We start from the raw sequence: 23,429 nt of genomic DNA on the forward strand, positions 1-23,429 counted from the left end.
ACGCTTATGCATCACAACCAACAATTTTAATTATCACATTGTTTCAATCAGTTTGTTAACATGTAACAACTAACGTGGGATACTGAAAACAACTTTAACGCACATACGTCTAACTCGGGGACAGAAATAAATCGTTGTTCTAACATACCACGAGGGTATATAAAGAAACCTGCATGCTATAAACATCAATTATAAATTCTTATACATACAAACGAACAAGGATTTGGTAGAAAAGAACCACGTATGTTGACTGGGAATGAACACAACAAGGGTATGTATGTTGCAAGTATATCAGTTATTCAAAACATGATTGTTATGGCTATTTCGTCCTTAGGTATACACTGAAGCCTCTCTAATCCGAACATCTCATATTACGGCCATTTAGTTTCTATGTGTATGGGTGTATCCATTCCGGTTGATATTAGAATACATGAAATGATACTGGTTACCCTTCCAGGTTTTCGGTATTAAGGGGATAAAACCAGAAATATACGGTTCAAAGTCAACGTATAATGAGTCCGACTTGGGTTATACACCACGTTACACCCCAACATGTGGGCTGGTGTTATATAACCGGTATTAGTCCGGATTATACACACCACAGAGAGAGAGAGAGAGAGAGAGAGAGAGAGACGAAACAGAGAGAGAGAGAGAGAGAGAGAGGGGTAGAGAGAGGAAAGAATATTTAACTCGACGTTAGCCCCTTACGTAACACCGCACCTTAGCTCATATAAGAAAAAGGCTCAATGTATATAGTTCGTTAACCAGAACAGGACACTAGAACCCATACAGTCCGGATTAGTGGGGCTTCAGTGTATGTACATAAATATGTTTTTCAACTCCATCACAACAATCAATGCAATCCACGCACAAAGTGAAACAAACAAAAGTACCTCAAATGATATTGACATGGACATAACGTCATTGTAATAATCCTATTGAATCTGAGCATTATGGAGTGGTAATCTGACAATACGATAATGGATTGCACTGAGATAAGACACAACTTGCATATGCTGATACTTCAAGATTATCACACATAACACGCTTAACACGGACTTAAGTCGTACATTTTCCAAGCCAGGTACAAAGAATGATTGTCCACTAAAATGATGAAAAAATATTATAGCTGAAAAGAAACTTCGAAAGTACACTACAACGGTCTATAAATGTGTGTTATCAGTGTTCGACACAACGCTCAACATATGTGTAACACACCAGAAGTACATGCTGCGAACACCAATGCTGCGCACCATCATGACCTAGCCAACAAGCAGAGAATCTTTCCCATTCTGCCTCGGCTAAATGTTTCACATATTACGATGAAAATATGAAGGCATTTAATTTACACATAACGGGTCAACAAGACCTATGCAGAATATTTAGCCATGCAGGCATGTATAACAGCCAAATGTCTGATTCATTCTCTTCAATACGTCACAATTATGCGATCAGAGAATGGTCTTTGGCGACAAATGAACCCACACATACACACACATCTATGAAGCACACACATCATGCCTCATGTGTTATTGTTATTGTTAATATTAATAATAAGCTTTCATAAAATGAAAGGGTCATCTACATGTGACTGGGGACATGTTCACAGATATGTGATGTTGTCTGCAAGGTGTCTTTTTCAACGATCCCATCACCGGCTGCAGTGACATTACCATGGTTCATCTCAGCAGCATAGGGTATTCAACCTGTTTGCCGTTGTCCCAGCCGTAAATTCGTTGGCGTCGAGGGTTGAAAGACACCATGTTATTGTGGCTGTATGGATTTATAAAACGAATATTGGCGTTTTTCCCCCTTTCTTTGTACATGTCAAAAGCGTACACAATCTTAGTGATGGATACGCTTGTATCTTGTATAAAGTATAAAACGCCACATATCACAAAACTGTTACCATAGTAACCCGACCGCACACCCGCATCAATTGACTTGATTATTTTCAGTGAGTCAGGGTTAAGCATTGCAATATGAACCATAGACTCATCTGCATCTTTTCCATACACTACCCACAGTCCATTCTTGTCAACAGCAAAATCATAATAATTACGTTTAGAAGAATATAAAAACATTTCATGCGAGTGTGCTGAGAATTTAATTGACCCGACTTCTTTGATAATTTTCTGTCCAAGGTCAAACTTGACGATTTGGTCTCCTCCTCTGACGTGGTAGTACAAGAAGCCCCGATACACCACGTGACCGGTGCCATAGTACCTCGTGATTCCCAAGTCGGCGATTTCCATTGGATTGTTATTCCGAAATTCGCGATCATCCTGGTATTTGTAGACTTTGTTTCCGGTATAATTGTACGTAACCCAAACGGCTTTAGCATTAGCCGGAGTAGTCGGGTCGGTGTCATACATCCAAGCACCCCATTCCTGGTCTTTGATTGTTTTAAACAAGGGTTTACCAATTACTCGCAATGAACAAACTGAAAGACAGAAAAGAAGACTTTCTTTAAATCAATACTTCAGTATGTTGCTTACATGCCCAAATATACTTCGTTTCAACAGTTTAGACTCACTTAAAACCCTAACTATACGTTATATAATCTTTTCATGACAATAATCTTTTCAACGTTACGAATTTGTTTTATAATACATCAGTTCATGTGTAAGCAGTACCTTTAAACAGTATGGAATATTTTGCAAAGTTTAGTTTAGAACAGTTGCCTGAAGTAAGTAAATATATTTAAACTAGTAAGTCTAAACGTTTGAATCGAAGTATATATACACCTTTACGTATGATAGTCAATATAGGATGTCAAGATATTATTTCACATCTTAGCTTATTTATCTTATTGTAAAATATGTTTCTGCTTAGCAAAAAGCGTGTGTAAACGCACTCTCTAATAAAACACGTTGATCAAATTTAATTAACATCACATCGCTACAAAACAGTATTACAGTATTTCGTAACTGACGAGCATGTTGTATTGAAATGGAAGCAGTATACAGTGAAATCTCATTAGTCGATATGCAGAGACGTAAGACCCCGACGAAACTAATATCCAACTCAGGTGGTCATTGGTATGCGTGGACCAGACAATCCAGTGAATGATATTGTGAGTAGCTGTCAACCCATTAATATATTCACCGATCCTGACCACCCCATCCACGTCCCCACCAACTCTGACCAGCATTTCCAAAATCCCCACTCGGTTCGGATTAATGAGGGTTCACTGTACACATATATAAAAAACATGTTATTAAATAACATACATGAAATAAATAAAACATATTGTACGGCACTACAATGATACAACAGCAAAGGCGAATACAATGCATATACATGCATATTGTGTATATTAATAATGTTGATATTAAACTGTGAGGAGTTTGGCATGCAGTGATGAATCGTACCCTCCCATCACTAAGTGAATTTGTCCTTGTATTTCTTCTATACACGGACATTTATGCGTAACCCGTCTGACATTATTTTCCCAGTTTTCAAAAGACTTTCACAGCAATCCCATTCTTCATTGTCCCGGTTTTTTTCTACGCCCACTCCGTAGTGAGTTTTTTTTTTCAATCAAAGCAAAAACAAACTGAAAGGTTACAGGAACGCGACGTAGGCTACGACAAATACAACACTTATGTCCTACGTCATTGTACTCAGCAGGTGGGGAAGCACGTGGTGGCTTGATAAATGTAATGTAGCACCGGAGTTTCTGGAGGATCTAGCACCTGAAAATATTACCACATACACATTCATTATCAGTTGTGTTGAGGTTACCGTAGTGTATCCAATCCATGCTGGACTTACGTATTTGGTAAAAAGCAACCACGGTAATTTGTAGGGCGAGACACGGCCCAAACGTTGTATAAAGGGCTACGTTTTCAAACTGTCGCGTTACTCACCTGTCGGGATTATACAATTTTCATTTCGAAAATATTTTCTATCACTAACGTAACTCACAATATCTCCCATCATATACTTCCTACACCGTTCACGTATCTTTAGGAGTACAAAAGTAATAGAATACTATGTGATCCCAATAGTACTTGTGAATGTGAATTATGTGTCATACGAGCCATTAGCAGTGACAGATTTGCTATCAGGGATGGGTGATGCTGGTTCGGAAGATGCTGTTGTATAGTGAATTCTAGTCAACTCTATCATGTACGCTATTCTAGTTCTTCCGCTAAGCCGTGTTTGTTTCCGCTATGTGGATAGCGTTCGTGGTCAGGTTCCTCTTGTCCTGGTGACAGCTCTCGCTCGCCTTATCTTCACACAGGATTAACGTCTGACCAACGTGACGAGGACTTACTTCACCTACTTTGTTGTCGTCGCCTTCATCGTGTGGTACCATCGTGTGCATGGACTACGACGACCACAAACTGCGTCTTACATGCATCAAGAAATGACAATGGTTTTACGCCGCTATTAGCAATATTCCAGCAACATCACGGCGGGGACACCAGAAATGCGCTATCAGGGGGAATCGAACCCGTGGCGAGCAAACGCTTTACCAATTAGGCCTTCGAAATTCCCCGCTGTTGCAAAGTCAGTGAACGCTATAAAGTACGGTTGCAAAAAAATGCAATACATTTTAAATGTACAGAAATGCTTTCAAGTCTTCTTAGTGATCACAGAAAAAAAGATATAACTTGCTGATATTTGCTGATTTATAGTGACTACGACATGCCGGACGCGGGCGAACCAGAAACTGGTCATAAATATTGTAATGGATAGGGCATACCCAAGGGAGATAACCATGCTGTTACAAAGTCCATAACATAGTGTGTTGCGATCATTATACAAAACATGACGGAACCGCAAAAGTTGATGTTATTTGTGCTGAATGGACCGATTATAGGCACCTGTCTACTTGGGCGTACAAGACAGGAACTATATCAACTTAGCCAAGTTAGTCCATCAAAATAAGACTACAAAGACAATGGACAAAATTACTTCTTCAAATTGTAACATATCATGACGATAAGGTTGTCAAAATTGGAGAGGGTTTGAGGGTGGGTTGGGGTGGGGAGGGGGCTGGCAAATTATTGTCATGAGTATATATACAATTAGCAGTTTAACTTTATAGTGTACATACTTCCACAAACGTCATGTCTTGCTAAATGGAGTGCTAGTTGCTCAATAAGATTTGCTCACGGAATTGTGGAGACATTTGACTTTCTCACATTCCGGTTTCCGCTAGATGATGTTCAACATCATGCATTAAGAATCATCACAGATACATGCACTGTGACACGGATACTTTCTGAGACATACTTGTGCCTTGGAATTATTTATGCACAGTCTCAAGAACACAGTTGTCTGTTTAACTGAAATGTTTTTGACCTTTCCGCGACGAAGATGGTGATCGAATGACTCTTGTATTGATTGATTGTTCCGGATAGTGTCACAGACACAATGAGGGTGTGTTCTTAAACTATGGTTCCATTTGTTTGTGTCTGGGTTACACATATCAACAATTGTTTAGACGAATCTTGTCAAGTCGTGTAGGTATAATGTGAAACACAAGCGCGCGCACATGCATGTATGCATCCATGCATATATACATACATACATACATACATACATACATACATACATACATACATACATACATACATACATACATACATACATACATACATACATACATACATACATACATACATACATACATACATACATACATACATACATACATACTAGTGGTGATCCGATTAATTGAAATAATCGAAGATTGGTCGCAGTGACTAAACGACCAAGCAATCGATCCCGTTGTCTCATAATCGAACACAAACAATTCTGGAACACTTGTTTTCATCAACAATATTTTTCACAAGGTTGGTTTTGTCTGTTACATTTCATAAGCATTATAAGCTCGTTCCAAGTCATGATTGAATTTATCTTAAAGACACCAAGAAATGTATGTTCCTAACATACTAGTCATCCTTTAGAGATGTGAAATTTTGCCCAAATCCCCAAAATAACTACATGTATTTTTTCCTTATTTTTTTGTGCATTAACAAATTTCATAAATGACGCTAACCAATTATTTCGATGATTGATCGGTGGTAATGAACCAATCATCAATTATGAGATTTTAACCAATTCCCAACACTAATACATACATACATTTTATATACAGAGCAGAACGTTTCCTGATGACCTTTAACTCTGGAAACTCAGTGTGGAGTTTGTACTGAATCTGGATGCTGTTAGTTTGTAGCCACACATGCTACCAGGCATATATAGGAGTACTCACTACTTTTCCGTGGTGGCAACACTGGGATAGGCGTTGTGGTCGTTGTTGTGGCTAACACATATGATTGACACAGGTTTAATACGGACATTCCAAACGGAAATAGATACGATGGTGTGTATGCCGTAGCACACTATCAACATGATAGTTGGGTGGCATTTTGATACATAGCACGTATTCGTGAAAGGATTACATGTGAAAAAGTAGATTAAGATCAAAAGTAGCTAATGGCTGTAAACATTTCTTCTTCTTTAATTACGTACCCGAGGAACATAATTGTTGGTTGGTTTGTTGCTTTAACACCGCACTCAGCAATATTCAAGCTATATGGCGTCGGTCTGTAATGAGCATCGATCTCAGCAATTGGGAACCGATGACATGCCTGACCACCCGATCCCGTTAGTCGCTTCTTACGACAAGTCATGGATTACTGAAGACCAATTCTAATAAGGATTTTCACGGGTGCCGATGAACATAAGCCAGTTGATAAAATAATAAAAGGAGTTAATATTTTATTGTCGTTGGTACTGTGTGGGTAGAATGACATTGTGAAGTATTCCTATAGGAAATATCGACATCGGTATCAAAACGTTACAATTGCCTTAACACGCCGTTCAGTGTTCATTTCAGCAGTCATGACTTAATGAGCAGATCGTGTGTTCGCAGAACCACCCCATTTAATCCCCGTTTGTAAGAACCATATATACCACGGCCCTCTGGCATGAAGTAATCTTAGAGCTACGACTGTCGTAAGTCTACGTTTAAGAATGGGAGTTACGATCGTCGTAGCGCTGAGGTCGCAATTTGCCATTGATGCACTGAGTTTTCCACGGTAATATGTGTTACAGTGGCTTCATCCCACATAGATATGACATGCAATGACGTCACTGAGTTCTCTTTAAACCCGAATCACACAACCGCCAACGCTTGAGAATAACCACTTCGAATAATTTCATTATCTGAAACCGATTCCCCTCTGCAGTCTAACAGACCTTTGCTAACACTAATGAAAACGTTCCATTCTTCCTTTCGTTCCTATTTCCGTTATCAACCTTTACACACTATAAAACAAAAGCCGTGTATTTATAGTGTCATGGAATGGTTCTCACCTAACGTTGTCGCCACTGTAGTTGATTTGCCACTACATCGAACTGAAACAGATAACGAGGTGGTATAACTTTACAGTAACTGCATTGGTATTGGTTACAAGTATTGGTTATAGGGACAACCATGTGTAGCGTTAGCTTTCATAAGTGCAAACAGGAAATATCTAAACTCAATGCGGACTCGCATGCCGCAGTGTCAAAATGAGTTGGAAGTGAGTGCTTCCAATCGGAGAAACAGCCCAGTCATCACCATGCCAACTAAGTATCATTAACCTCAACACAGAACCATGTACTTCCAGTCTGAAGCTTCCAGGTCTGTAAACACAGTGCATTTCAGAAAGTGGTCAAACGTAACATATGATTTATGCGGGATAACACTTTCGCGGTAGAGTACAGAATCTCGTCTTATGTTTTGGTTGAGTTGCACATGGGATTCGAAACCAAATATAACATATGTCAATTTCTAGGTTGTAGTGCAACAGTTACCAACTCTAAAGGTTGTACATGTACAGCTAGCACGGCCAATACAACCACGTTTGATGAATGTAATCATACACCAGCAGCAAGACTGAACGCTGATCTAGGACTTATCTTGTCAAAGGTGAGGACCTCCCTAGAGAACGTATCAGTAGGTGTAGTGGTATCTGCAAACCCTACGTTTTCAGAAAGTGTAACCACAAATGTACTTTTTAGATTATTTATTGTGGGGAGTTGGGGTGGGGGTGGGGGAGGTTACTACGGGTGGGTGGAAGTGGGGGGATTTGTTTCAGGGTACACAGGCATTTATTGGATATGAATTATAGAGTTAGTGAGTGAGTTTAGTTTTACGCCGCACTCAGCAATATTCCAGCTACATGGCGGCGTTCTGTAAATAATTGTGTAGTCGCCATTATATATTATGTCAAAAACCTTAAAGGCGTGTCCTTTTAGAGGGCTGCACATTATGTTCTAATGATGCTAATGAAGTACATAATTAAGCATCTCACCTGGACATATACCATCATCGCCACGGTTTCCTTTAATACCCTTCGGGCCCATTGGTCCTGCGAGGTAAAATTGTATTCAACATCCAAACATTGTCAACACAAAAAAACATTATCAAACAAAACTGAAAAATACTTTTTTGTTAAATTGCAAACAGCAATAATTGTTTCTGTCACATATTGTTACTGAGTTGTTTACTGTGGCTACATTGTAAATACTACGATCAATCTCTGTCATTAAAACAGTAGATTGTTCTCATCTTAGACGTTCTTTGAAGGTCGACTGATAAAATATTTGTTGTCAATGAAATAACTAACCCATCTGACCGGCACTCCCCTTCTCACCTGAAAAGATACAAAAAGGGAATAACCTGTATGGACGGCGTATCATTCGGGTCTGAGGACACAAAAATAATACTAATGTGTGAGGAGATTTATTAAAACGACGAAAATACTGCACAAGAAAAATAAACAAAATGCAACCATCCAGCAAATTAAACAGGTCAGTTGAACGGTGACCTTGACCTTTATTAATACAGCGCTGAGTCGATGGCGTTATTCAGGAAGAGCCTTGCAACACTTTATCAAATACCATTCTGTTTTATCTAAGGAACACCGGTACGCAGATTTTGATAGCACACTGACATTAGATGTGTTTTTGCTTGCTTCGTTGATAATAATTGTATCTTTCCAAAGTCTTGCATAACATGTCTTCAGACTGAAAAAAAATGAATCACATGTTCTCATGTTTCATACTTGCATAAATGTCATTGGCAGGTAGTAACTCACATGCTGGTTTTGTGCTGTTACTATCGTATTGTGTTGCTCATTTAACCATTCTTCATAAAATGCAATCTTACTTCTGGCAGTGAGGTCAGTACAATGCAACCTTGTGAATCCAAACTCCTCGTGGTAATAGGTTTCGAGTGACAGTGAACCTGGGAGAATTGGCCATAAGAAGCCTGTGGTTTATGCAACTGTCAGGATTAGAGCTTCGTTATAAATATCTGGGTACTTGGAATTTGAGAAGCTCTTTTTTGTGAAGAGGATTAATTAGAACTCGAGGTGCAAGAAGATCGAGGGACACTGTTGTATAAAGTGTATTTATTAATGCTCGAGGGACAATGTTGTACAAAGTGTATTTATTAAAGTTCGAGGGACACTGTTGTATAAAGTGTGTATTTTTAAGCTCGAGGGACAGTGTTGTATAAAGTATATTTATTAAAGTTCGAGGGACAGTGTTGTATAAAGTGTATTTATTAAAGTTCGAGGGACAATGTTGTATAAAGTGTATTTATTACAGTTCGAGGGACAATGTTGTATAAAGTGTATTTTATTAAAGTTCGAGGGACAATGTTGTATAAAGTGTATATTTTTAAGCTCGAGGGACACTGTTGTATAAAGTTTATTTATTACAGCTCGAGGGACACTGTTGTATAATGTGCATTTATTAAAGTTCGAGGGACACTGTTGTATAAAGTGTATGTATTAAAGCCCGAGGGACACTGTTGTTTGTATTAAAGCTCGACATTGTTAACGTCATATTTTGGGGGATCAAATGAGGGATAAAAAATGAATATTTGGTCACTGTCGACATCTAAATTACAGAAATATACCACTCTGACCAAACACCTTGATTTGGGGGATCGAACGGAATAGCAAATGTGACTGGATGTGCCACAATTGATGATTGAGGCGACCGACTGACGTGTGTCCTGTTATCGGTAAACTGAAATCAATAGGGGTAAAGATAATACCATACGCTGTAGTCTCCGTTGGCCTTGACCTTCAACAGAAAACGTGTCCAGTAACGGTGTCATGCTGTTAGTATCTTTACGTAACAGCACTTATAAATGGTGACCTTCACTTTACCTATCTGCACTTTATAAATGGTGACCTTCACTTTACTTATCTGCACTTTATAAATGGTGACCTTCATTTTACAAACGTTTGAAGTGAATGTCAATACCACAGTGGTCTGTAAATAATTAAGTCTGGGCAAACCACTGGGGATTACACCCAATCAACCATTCAAACTGGAACCTAATTCAAAGCATTTAATCGGCTTTCACGACAAGAATGCAGTTTCAAGTGACCAACTCCACCGCGAATGCTGCACATGTAAATAGGATTAGCGTCTTATATAAGATCAATAAAGGTTATGCATTTATATTCTAACAATTGTGTCTCTCTCAGAGACCTTGAATGTGACCTGGAAATTAAGGTATCTATAATTCATTTTGGAATATCCTTAAAATGAATCATTATGACATCCGAGTCTGATTAACGTGTATTCTGTAAGGAACGCTCAGAGTCGCCTATTCAAACAAGTGACACAAGCTTAAGCTCATTTAAAGGCGTAGCACGACTTCGCAACTGACAGTACAGATCGTTGGTAAAGGTACACGCTTCGAGGTAGACAATGGGTAGTCATCAGAATGAGTGGCATGTTTTGGTTATTTATTATGCATTGCAGGCACTATCATGCATAAACCTGGAGTGGGTCACCTGATGTGACTGAGTTACTTTTTTTCTTATTTTAAGGATGTTTCCATGTCTATGTGGTAACATACATTAGCATGATATTTATGACGAATTGACAACCATTTGGAGATATTACGTACTAGTACTTATATGACAGGTGTTGCATCTTGCTTGCAGCAATCGTATCACTTCAGATGTTCTAACTGCCAATATTTAACAGGTATCGTAATTCCAATGGGTGTTGGTTCTGCGGGTATTTGGTATCTATATCTCATCTGTGCAACTTATTTGTCCAAACCGTAAGATGCTGGCATGCAGAGAGTTCCTATATATTCACAGACATTCAATGAATGTTGTTTAAAACACTTGCAGCACGATTCACGATGACAATAAATATCAAAATCATATAAGTCAGTCTTATAAATTTTGAAAGCCTAAGCATTCGCCCATGTTACAGGGACTCGATTCCAGTATTAGTGAGTGTATGGTCGGTGAAAGTCACCAACACGTGAACTAGCTACCATTGGAATGTGTAGGTTCTATACATGTTAGAGGCATGTCTTCCTTAGAATACCTGGCATCCCCTTGCTTCCGGGCTGTCCAGCTTCGCCCTGACGGCCAGGGCGACCTCTCCGACCTGCAAACATGCATTCATGCAAGCACACATGCCGATAGGGAAAACATGCGTTTTAGGGTAGAACAAGGGTATAATAGGTAGATAGACTACGGAGACACGAGTATAATGGTTTAACCAGAACTAGGTCTAACATGCAGGTCAGGCAAAGGGTTATGATTACACAATGCCATTTAGAAAGTGGTCAAATGTAACATATGTTATATTTGGGATTACATTTTCATAGTAGAAGTTGAGCGGGTTATACGGATGACTTTGTGTGCTGGCGATCAGGTGCCTGACACTGAGAGTGTGGGTTCGAATCCCGATAGGACTCAACCTAACAAAAAGAACTAGAATCTGTACTTTACTGAGAAAGTGTAATCCCAAATATGACATATGTTATAAAGGGTTAGGAACTTTTGGCACATGTTATAGAAATTCAGAAGGAATAGAAAACACAATTAGAGTAAAATTAGAGTGACAATATTGTAGAAGTAATGAGAAAGTATAATGAAAATTATCAAGGTATTTGCTGAACTAAAGCGGCAGTCAAAGAAGAGGGTTGAAGCCGTATTGAAAACCTCTAATATGTGAAGTAGAAGTAAAGAGTTTATACAGTTTCTTTACTCACATGCGCATGATGCCGACACGCCAGTCCATCCTCTGACGCCCTGGTCCCCCTTTGTTCCCTTCAGGCCGGGGACTCCAGGGACGCCACTGCTCCCCCTCTCCCCATCCTTTCCCGGCTCTCCTTTATCCCCCTTTTTACCCCGCCTCCCAGGGACTCCGTCAGTACCATTCACACCTGGCTCACCTATACGCAAACATATAGTAGATAATCAATAAATCAATATACAAGACTAATATAAAGTAAGAAATATGTTTCATTAATTGTTTATAGTACATAAATTAAATACATAAATAAATTTATCTCATTTTGAATTACTCATTAACGTAGGCCTATAACTTGAGAGTGGTAACTTAAGTATTGCACAAGTCAAAGACCTTTTATGTTACTGCTGATTCTGTTGTCAAATGTAACATTTTCTGGCTAAATGTCAACGGTCTATATGGTTGCACAAATTAAAGATGACAGCTGATACTTGTCACCAAACACGTCCATACATCCAAATCTTTTACATCTGCTGGTTTATGAATGTGATACCTTGAAGCGAATATAAGACACGCAACAGGAGCATGAACATGAATGTAATTGAATTACTAGCTGACATATCAAGCCGGGTATTGCTGTAGGTACTTTGTAAATGCAGAATGACCGCAATGAGAAACGTGAGATTCCAGCAACTCAACAAGCCAGGAATCTCATCATCCAAACAGCTGGAGGATGCCTCCATACAAGCACGTATACATGCAGAATAATCATATTCTGTATAATGGAGCGGTGGGGTAGCCTAGTGGTTAAAGCGTTCGCTCGTCACGCGGAAAACCCGGGTTCGATTCGCCACATGGGTACAGTGTGTGAGGTTCCTTACATATGTGCCGTAATATTGCTGGAATACTGCTAACAGCGGCGTAAAACCATACTCACTCACTCTGTATAACATGTTATTGTCGCTAATCTCACCTTGCTTAGTGAGTGTTTGTTTAATGCCTCCTTGAACTGAATTTCAGTTAAACAACTGTGTGTCAGCTTCATAGGGGAAGGGGGAGACCCGCCATGATGCAAATCTTGGCATTGGTTAATCAAACGAGCATAGCTATGGTGCTGACAAAGGTAGAAACGTCATGAATGTGAATCCAAGTTTCGAACCAAAGATCTGCACATAGAATTGCTTCCTTCGACTGCAGCCATAGGCCCTAACCTGGGTTTCGGATACTGCACAGAACCATTACTCTTAAAGGCAAAACAGACGTGAAAATAAATGAACGGATGACCGGGAACAAAAAGGTGTTCTTGGAAGACTGCTAAATGGGGAGTGTAATACCTTCTTATGTAATTACATGTTATTCCAACTCACCAGGTATCCCAGGTATTCCGTCTGTACCATCCTTCGCTGTTAAGCCCCTGGGTCCAGAAGGACCTAGTGCACCGACTTTACCTGGGAAAACAGGAAAAGGTAATATACATCCGTTCCGTATTGTAGTGCACATGATCAACTCTAACTGAAAGTTTACAGAAATCGTTCACCAATATAACAGGTATATCTTTGACTGCTTGTGTTGCAATGCGCGTTTAAACACTTATATATTATTTGGTTGATTATGTGCATGTACAACAAAACCCCGTTATTCCGGAGACTACCGTTTCGATGAAATTGTCAGGATTAATAAATATTCGGATTATGGACACCTTGTTGCCAAATACTGTTCCAATGTGTATTGCATGTGCGTTCCATATATGTCCGTCCGGAAAACGGGCTCAACTGAAAGGGTTCGTATTACTGAGGTTTCACTGTTCCCTAATCAGCCAGGCAAAAGAAACCGTAAACTAGAAAAACTTTTTCAAACGTTACATATATGAAAACTTAATATCCAAAACATAAAATTGATATCGGTAAGAAATATACTCTCCCAAAAAGAAACGCATCATGAAAATAGCAATTTCATGTAGCAATGAATTAAAACGTGATTCATTTTACAAAAGGTTTTGCACAACAAAACGCACCATCCGTAAAATATCCGTATTTAACAGCATGATTTTCAATTTCGGCGTGTAGTAACACAGAATACACAATTCACATGCAATGCACGTGAAAGTTGGGGATCAGATAGTCTCAATGATGGGTATAAAAGGTTGATCGCTGTCTGTCGATTATTCACTGTATTTGGAATATTGTTGACGAACGCAAAATGCCAAGTCTAAGTGAAGCCAACCGTCACATCGCCATTAGTTTGCTTGAAGCTGGTCTCAACGTGCAGTTGCCCGACGCATGAATGTTCACCAAAGCACCATTTCACGGCTCTGGGAGAGATATCGCCGGCAGAATGCGGTAGCAGATGCCCCTCGGAGTGGGCGACCTCGAGCGACCACTTCGGCGCAGGATCGCTACATCCGGGTACATCACCTGCGTCATCGAACAGCTACGGCGACCAGTACCGCTCGACAAATACCCTGATTGAGGAGGCTTTCTGCACAGACCGTCAGTAACAGGTTGAGAGAGGCAGGTTTACGTGCCAGAAGACCTTATTTTGGCCCTGTGCTTCGACAACAACATCGTCGACATCGAGTTCAATGGTGCACCAACGTTCAGGCCTGGAACCTACCGAATTGGCGTAGAATCTGGTTCAGTGATGAATCACGATTTCTATTGGAACGACGCGATGGAAGAATGCGTGTGTACAGACGTCGACGTCAACGTTTCCCCAGGTGGACAGATTCGGCCGGGGCAGTGTTATGATGTGGGGAGCGATCACCTGCCGTAGGAGAAGTGATTTGGTGATGATCCAGGGCAACCTGACAGCTCAACGGTACTGTGACGAAATCCTACGCCCACACCTCCTTCCAATCATTGATCGCCAGAGGGAGTTGTTTCAACAGGACAATGCCAGGCCCCACACAGCACGTCAAACTAGAGACTTCCTCCAGAACCACAACATCAATGTGCTCCCCTGGACTTAAACCCGATCGAACATCTGTGGGATGCCCTGGACAGACAGGTGCGACGCCGTAACCCTCAGCCCCAGACACTTCAGCAACTCGCACAGGCACTACAGGCAGAGTTGGCTGCGATTGGGCAACACGAGATTCTGGGACTTATTCGTTCGATGCCGAGGCGATGCCGTGCAGTTCTGGATGCCCACGGTGGTCACACGAGGTATTGACTTCAGCGCCACCTCACGTCTCCATGTGACACTCAAACTGACTTTCCTTGAGTTGGTGCCAAAGACGGATAAGTCTGCATTCCCAGTGTGCAATGTCGCTATATTTCATTGACTCATAACAAGTACAAGATGTTTCAAAATAAACATAAAAATACAGTTGAAATTCCTATATGCGTTTCTTTTTTGGGAGAGTATACATCACGGGAGAGAACCCTTCCTTTTTGTTTTACTTTGAGCCACCAAGAAAGAAAGATATGTGTATACTTTCTTTTCACTGTCAGTTTATGTAGGTGTTTGTTAGTTGTGTAATAGCGATAATACAGAGTTGTAAGAAAACATGCTTGTTATATTTGTTCTTATCATGCGTGACAGTATGACATAAAGAATTCAGCCAAAGTCATCTGTGTCCAGCCGATAGCATTCACTGTTGTCAGCGTAATCAACTCTGCCTACCTTGATTTCATGCCCTGTTTAACAGAGCCCTTTAATCGGTTCGGTAAAGGTTATTAAAAACTAACGAGGTACTAGGCTTGGAAACGGGCCAAGTGTTCTTTCGTTGTTGTCGACTGGCCTAGTTTTCGGTTGTTCGACTAATCAAAGATGCTATTTTAAATAGTAAACAAGACCGTTATTGGATGACTGCCTTGGAATTTAACAAAGCGAATATAACAAGTAACCAAGCTCAGAACCTGATCCATGCTATCAACGCCTTATCGCCTAGAACATATCATGTTCTCGTCATTAACCATACGTCCTTCAGTTGACCAGTCTTTTGATGTATGTCTTCATTTAACATCAGTGTTTGAGGCCGCCATGTGAGGACTTCACAGTAAAGGGAGATAACTGCATACAACTCACTTCAATGATGTGGACACGAGCGCAATGTAACACGACACGAATATAATTCACATTATCCTCGGTCTAGGTCAACGTGATCCTTCGAGGGTTGTTCTACATTCTGTCAAATATAGAATACGTTCAGTCTTGTAATGTTATATTGCAGTTAAATACCTCTTTAAAAGGAGATATTAATTTAGCTTCGTATGCTGTTTCCCTAAGGAACTGCAGAAAAGGGCTTTATAAAACAATCATACGTTGTCTTTTTTTTAACTGAAGTCTACACTCTTGAAAGCAATTTCTTTCATGATGAGTGAACGTAAATTATCATCAGCTATACAATATAAAAGGAGACGTTTCAAGTTTCGAATATTGATTATTGTGAAAAACACGGATCATACAAAATGCATTAGATATTAAGTTATGTTGGGTTATATACAATGACATGAGATTAATTTGAATTACAAAGCAGTTGGGGATTTGGATCTTCGCTGTGTGATACATGTGAATAGGGGTAAATTGATCGTTGTATGCCTTGTCAATCCGTGTTATTGAAGTATTGCATGTTATCAAAGTATTGTTAGTACTGCGTGACGTATGACGAGAGTAACATGCACCTGAGGGACCTATCTTGCCAGGAAATCCCAGGAGTCCTCGTTCCCCTTTCACTCCGTCATTACCAGGAATACCAGTTTTTCCTGGAACAGATGTTAGTGGTGCAGGGATAGGAAGGGTTAGTTCATGTCGTTGCAAGCATATACTGTGGACATACAGAGAAAACGTGATGTTTTGAATACATTCATGCAAGTGAGTGAGAAGAGATGCAATGAGAGTTACTTGAATATATTGGTTGGTTGATTCATTGGTTTGTTGTTTTACGCCGCACTCAGCAATATTCCAGCTATATGACGGAGGTCAGTAGATAATCGAATGATTGACATTATGAGCATCGGCTGGTTGAGTATGGTTTTACGCCGTTTTTAGCAATATTCCAGCAATATCACGGCGGGGGACACCAGAAATGGGCTTCACAAGTTGTACCCATGTGGGGAATCGAACCCGGGCCTTCGGCGTGACGAGTTAACGTTTTAACCACTAGGCTACCCCACCGCCCCCTAAACAATTGGGCTCCCATGAAATGCATCAACTAAGTCAGCGAGCCTGATCATCAGATCCCGTTAGTCGTGGCTTACAACAATTAAGCATGGGTTGCAGAATACAAACTCTCATCTTGATCTTCATCGGTCTCCAAGTAATCTAAACGGGACCACCCATCACCGGTGTGTATTGAGTCTATTTAACCATGGCCATTGTTCTTCAGTAACACGTATAACTTACCCGGAAGTCCATCCTTCCCATCTCTCCCTTGTGTTCCGGATTGACCACGTGTTCCCTTCATTCCTTGCGGCCCAGGCGGTCCCATTGGCCCCATGTCCCCTGGGTCCCCATGATCCCCTGAAGACAGACAAAATGGCATCAACAGGCGTTCGTCAAAACAGATTATTATGGTTAAAATGGTTAAAAGAAATGTGAAGCAACGTTAATTTGCCGTAAGAGGCACCTGAAGGAATGGGGTGGTCAGGCTTAGTGACAAGGTTAATTGCTTGTCATTGTACCCTGACGAAACGAATCTTTACTTATAACATCAGTTCTGTATGGAATCCGAGAAGGGACATTGTCGCTATGTCGCATTGTCGCCCTTTGGAGGAATAGCAAAATATTATTCAAAACGCGACATGCGACAAATGGCCGAAAAGTCGCGTTGTCTCATTGTCGCGCTTTGGTTAATTTTGCCTCATTTTGCTTGTTTTCGAGAGGGCGACAACGCGACAATGCGACAACGCGACAATGCCCCTTCCAGAATTCCATAGTTCTGAAATATCTACCAAAGGCTTATTCTTTTATAAGCTGTCGTCTTACAGCCGGATGACAGCGACCCTGTGCAAGGAACAAAACCATATGTTATATCAACGAGTGTAACATAGTGAGACATTGACCCGATATGAAGCCTATCACCAACCGTCAGATATATTCGACTCTAATTCAGCAAGAGTGGACCAACGTTGTGTTGGGGCTGGAGGGCTCTTAGCGGGGCACCAACTACCATAACGGGATACACAAAGCCATTTAGAAAGTCGTCAACATAACCATCAAACCATCAAGATAAATACTGTACTGACGGGTTCTTCGTACTACTTTTATATAGTACTAAGACACCGTCAGTGACAGTATATACCTTGATGGCAGTTTTTAGCGTTACAAGCCCCTGTGAACATGACTATTATCTCTCCAGAGTGGTATTCTTATCGGTAACGCACTATATTTAGCTACATAATTATATTCTTGCCCAAAGATTGATAGTATATATAAACACTAGGGCCTGGGCTATGTGATCTACACTCTCTGCCTCGGCTATGTAATATAAACTCTCTTTATTACCCACGAGGTCAACGTATGGGTAGTTGCATACTAATCTCGTACGTCACACGAGTGTCGTATCGCGTTGACCTGTGTCGTAACGACTTGACCTGAGATTCTAACGATTTGATTTGATAACCGATGGCCTCTCAGTTAGGTCACATTCTGACGTAACAATTTTTTCATTCATAACAAACACGTGAATTCATTCATTCTACAACTTAAATGCATTGTGGGAATGAAAACATTGCGAACGTTGCCGTGTCGCTGTTTATTTGGGAGTCGAACTGAGACATTATATCCGTCGAAAAACATAAACGCAATGTTTCCACCAGTGATGTTAGCCGAGTGAAGCAACTGGAAACCAAGAAACGAGGTGCTACGGAGTAGTTTATTGTAGGAGGCTGTACGAGGCGATGACAACTGACATGCATCGTGACGTCGGTTACCAAGGCAGTGACGTCATTACAGTGTGACGTCATGCAAATATTGTACTACAGTACAAAACTCTTCCGCAACCTCTTTATGAAACCGGTTTCGGTTTGAAACCAAAAACATAACCAAAATACGCTATTTTGTCAATTTAATGCATGTAAGACGTGGGTAATAAATAAAATACCACACTCGGTCTCATTACATACGAATTATTTCGCTCGGTCAGATACCATAGGAAGGACACTCGTTTCGTATAATTCGTATGTAATGAGACCTCGTGTAGTATTCTCTATGTATCGGATATGTAGTATAAACTCACTGTATCGGTTGTGTAGTATAAACTCTGCATTGGGTGTGTAGTATAAACTCTCTACCTGGGCTAAGTGATATAAAGTCCGTGCCTTCGCGTGTAATATAAACTTTCTGTTTCAGATATGTAATATTGGATTTGTAATATAAACACTCTACCTCGTATATGCAATACAAACCATCTGCATTGGATGTGTAACAAGTAATAAGGGCTAAATCTAAAATCAACAATAAGTCATTGGTTACATTCGTGTTGAGATGTTAACATTTTGTATGACAACTCACAGGATATTTCAATCATCCAAAACAACTTGCTGTCAGGCTGTTTGGGTTCAAATGAGAACGATGAATGATTACATAACTCGAAATAGGGATCAGTGCCCAAAACATAAATAAGACACATGGTCCTGAAACCTCTGTACCCTACAGGATCTGAAATCTGACGGTTTTACTTCAGCCACTTGTCAGGAAAAACAGCCGGCGCTGTTCCACCAGCCTTTTGTCATTTGAAGGGGGGGGGGGGTCACACTTTTGAGAAAAGGAGGGGTGCACATTTCAATTTTACCAGAGTTTCAATGGCCTTTTAATACACTTTCAGGGCAAAAGGGGGGTCTGCACCCCCGTCTGGATCCGCCTATGGGGGTTCTGTTGGAAATGCGGTGCTATTTTCAGTTCACTGTTATAAAACATTGTTTCTGTGAAAAATATACGATTTATACTATTTAAACTCAGAAGACAATAATTAAAGACGACGAACTTGTCTAAGGAACATTGTGGCGTCATTTTTTTTTTAAATAATTAAAAAACGCTTCAGGGAAAAATATCCCACCTGGAATATTTAATGCACGGTCCGTCAGTTGATCGCTGGGCTTATTATTATTCATTGACGACTATGTATTTTCCCTTATGAGTATATGCATATATTACGTATTAAATCGCCTGCGTAGGTATATGTGATGGGGGACCGTTGGTTAAAAGGTTGGTTATTTGCATGTAAGGATTTGTAAGGCAGACCGTCCTCTGATGCTCGAAGAGTGACATTGGTTAACATGTCTACATGTTGTCACCGTCGTTATTTAATTAACACTAATAAACAGTTTCAGATCAATACAGAAATGCATTTCTTTCTTATCGAACCAGTGTTGGATTGATTGATTCTTTATTGTTTAATACCACACTCAGCAATATTCCAGCTATATGGCGGCGGTCTGTAAATAATCGAGTCTGGACCAGACAAACCAGTGGTCAACAGCATGAACATCGATCTACGGAACTGGAATCCGATGGCATGTGTCAACCAAGTCAGCGAGCCTGACCACCGGATCCCGTTAGTCGCCTCTTACGACAAGCATGGGTTACTGAAGATCAATATTCTAACCCGGACCTTCACAGGTCCAACCGGTGGTGGAACTGCAATGGAGTGGCCCAATTTGGAGGTAAGGTTTAGATTTTCTTCACACTAAAACTATTGAATCTGATGAGGTGTATGTATAGGATGTACAACAGCCCTTGCATTTCATACAGAGAAACCTCCTTTTAATAGATCACAATGACATCGTACGGTTTAACACAATATCCAACCATATAGATCATACATTCCAATGTTTAGACACTTGAAGAGTTTTCCGGAACGGGCGTTGTCGAAATAGAAGGGTTGGGGTGGATTGTTGTTTAACGCCGTACTCAGCAATGTTTCAGCCATACGGCGGCGGTCTGTAAATAACTGAGTATGGACCAGCCAATCCAGGGATCAACAGCATGAGCATCGATCTACGCAATTGGAATACGATGACATGTGTCAACCAAGTCAACCGATCCTGTTAGTCGCCTCTTACGACAAGCATGGGTTACTGAAGACCAATTCTAACCCGGATCTCCATGGATGGAACAGAAGGGATCCGGATATAAAAGGTTCCACTGTAATGAAATTTCATCAGTTCACACGCTGACTTTGTTCTGAACGTCCGAATGTAAATACTGGATACATATTTACCGCTTCAATTTACGCCACAACAGGGTTTAAGCTACTTTAGCTACTTAGGTCCAGCTACCAAGTCTCTGCGCTCAATCGGAACAATCGCATTATACAATGTCTATATATTAGGACAATACTTATCCAGCCATGAGGAATTACTGCCGTGATTACCTGTCTCGACCGTATGAATATTCATGGCCAAGAACCCCGGCCACAAGGGGCGCATAATCCTCCCTGACAAATTGGAGTCGTTTATTATAGTCAGCAGTTATCATTTGAGAAAGCAAACAGTCCATTGATCGTAACAGCCCATAACTTTATCTTGGCACATTTCTAGGCAAAGTATTATCAGATAACTCCAACCATGTACCTACATCACAGATGACCTTGAGGAAAACATTTTCTCTCGAGTGACGATATTGTGTAACAATACTATGATCGTTACAAATATAGAAATATATTCCTGTTGTCATAGAAACTATTCATAATTTATTTTTGGTTTTATTCTGTATTTCACCGGATATGTATGCTTCAAATAATTGATTTACATACGAATGTGTGATATCGCAGGATATCTCACAGGACTCAGCAAAACTTTCTGTAAATACAAGCAATATTTTCCTTTCCATGATAAATGAATGTGTGCTACTTCCAAAGTCTACTATTTGATTCCGCCCTTAGCGTATTTGTTCATGAATCACAGTGGCATTATTTGATATGTCACGAGTACCAACTTCTCAAATAAGTAATGTAGTGATACTAAAACAGTGAATATGGTATATGAAACCCTCTGAGAAGGAAAAACAACAAGCTTTACATTGCTTTGAATAACAGCGGGCTGGATAGAATGATTTTAATCTAAGTCTGTTTCCTGTTTTTAACGTGTGCATTCTGCAGATGAACTTCCTTTTACAAACAAACATTACCCGCAGAAGACTGCAGGTTCATCTTAAATAATAATAATAATGTGTCCATTTATATAGCGCCAAACTCCACATTAGGTATGTTCATAGCGCTAACAATCAAGGCACAACACATTATTACCCCGGATAACCCAAGCTGCCTGTTAGGCGCTAGAAGGTTATAGTCATATGACTTTCCACCGGGTACCCATTTTCCTGCTGGGTGAACAGAGACAATTTTGAACAAACTCACTTGCCTAAGGTGAGACAACATGTGTCACATGTGCTTCATAGGTGCAACACTGCCGATGCGGTTCATATTTAGTCAGTTATACCAGGGAGAATAGAAGATGCTGTATCCCTGATTATACCCTGGACAGCTTCACGTCTTGGAATACATATGCATTGGAAGGTAGTCGAGTGGATAAAGCGTTGTCAATAAGCTAATTAGACGAGTTCTTCTTTCAACAACGATGGGTTTCTACCCTATTTATGGTTATCTCTCACTGTTGTGCCAGTGATCTCACACAAAAGAGCAATGAGACCAGAGGATCTCACAAATTGTACTTACATTTCAACACAACATCAATACAAGTTAACTAAGAATTAATTAAATAGTTTTGTCAGTTGATATCTTGCAAAGCTGTGAATAATTTCATTTTAAAGTTTCAAGGCCGTTTCAGGTAAAACTAGGTGATGTGCATAAGAGGGCGGTTATGATTATGATGTGTATAAGAACAATACCAGGCGGATACACCAAGAACGAATTTTTACATCATGTACACGCTTCACATTGGTGCATGAGTGAGTAAGTGAGTGGGTCTAACTTGTAACAACATTACAATTCAGTTCAAGTGGGAGAAGAGCCCGAATCCCCTGTCAGGGATCTTTCAATATGTTGATTGCAGAATGGACACACTGGAGTGAGTGCGTGAGTGAGGTTTTACACCGCATTTAGCAATATTCCAGCAATATCACGAAGAGGGACACCTGAAATCGGCTTCATTGTACGCATGAGGGGAATCGAACCCGGGTCTTCGGTGTGATGAGCAAACGCTTTAACCGCTTGGCTACCCTACCGCCCCAGGACACACAGTAACTTGTCCGAGGAATCTTTAGTTATTGAATATCAAATATAATGATGTACGCCTATCCGTCAGTTTACGATTTGTTGAGTTTGCTTGAAGTGGTACTCAGCTCTATTCCAGCTACATTACCGCCATATAGCTGGGATATTGCTGAGTGCGGCGCAAAACTAACTCACTCACTCACTAAAACTCCAGCTACATGACGGCGGCCTTATAAATGCCACCAATAACAACTCCTAGATCTTGACTACTATTGGACACCGG

The 23,429-nt window shown here is 40.4% G+C and overlaps 1 protein-coding gene and 1 long non-coding RNA gene across 2 annotated transcripts in view; one reads left to right on the plus strand and one right to left on the minus strand.

Annotated features, from left to right (window-relative positions):
• Positions 1–645: 645 nt before the first annotated feature.
• LOC124256543 lies at positions 646–22,715 on the plus strand. Its single transcript, XR_006892949.1, has 3 exons — positions 646–791; positions 18,910–18,912; positions 22,705–22,715. It is a non-coding gene; the product is annotated as an uncharacterized LOC124256543 (long non-coding RNA).
• The window catches only part of LOC124256542 (gliomedin-like), a 63,669-nt gene continuing 41,065 nt past the window's right edge, over positions 826–23,429 (minus strand). Inside the window, exons 5-12 of the mRNA XM_046690530.1 lie at positions 17,377–17,493; positions 13,398–13,478; positions 12,050–12,232; positions 8,637–8,663; positions 8,322–8,378; positions 7,339–7,380; positions 6,233–6,283; positions 826–2,443 (exon numbers count right to left, since the gene is read on the minus strand). Of these exons, the coding sequence (XP_046546486.1) occupies positions 1,680–2,443; positions 6,233–6,283; positions 7,339–7,380; positions 8,322–8,378; positions 8,637–8,663; positions 12,050–12,232; positions 13,398–13,478; positions 17,377–17,493 (1,322 nt within the window). The 3' untranslated portion in view covers positions 826–1,679. The remainder of the gene's footprint in view (positions 2,444–6,232; positions 6,284–7,338; positions 7,381–8,321; positions 8,379–8,636; positions 8,664–12,049; positions 12,233–13,397; positions 13,479–17,376; positions 17,494–23,429) is intronic.

This window comes from Haliotis rubra, unplaced genomic scaffold (genome assembly GCF_003918875.1).
Source record: "Haliotis rubra isolate DU_JTF1 unplaced genomic scaffold, ASM391887v1 Scf63, whole genome shotgun sequence".
Lineage (NCBI taxonomy): Eukaryota > Metazoa > Mollusca > Gastropoda > Lepetellida > Haliotidae > Haliotis > Haliotis rubra.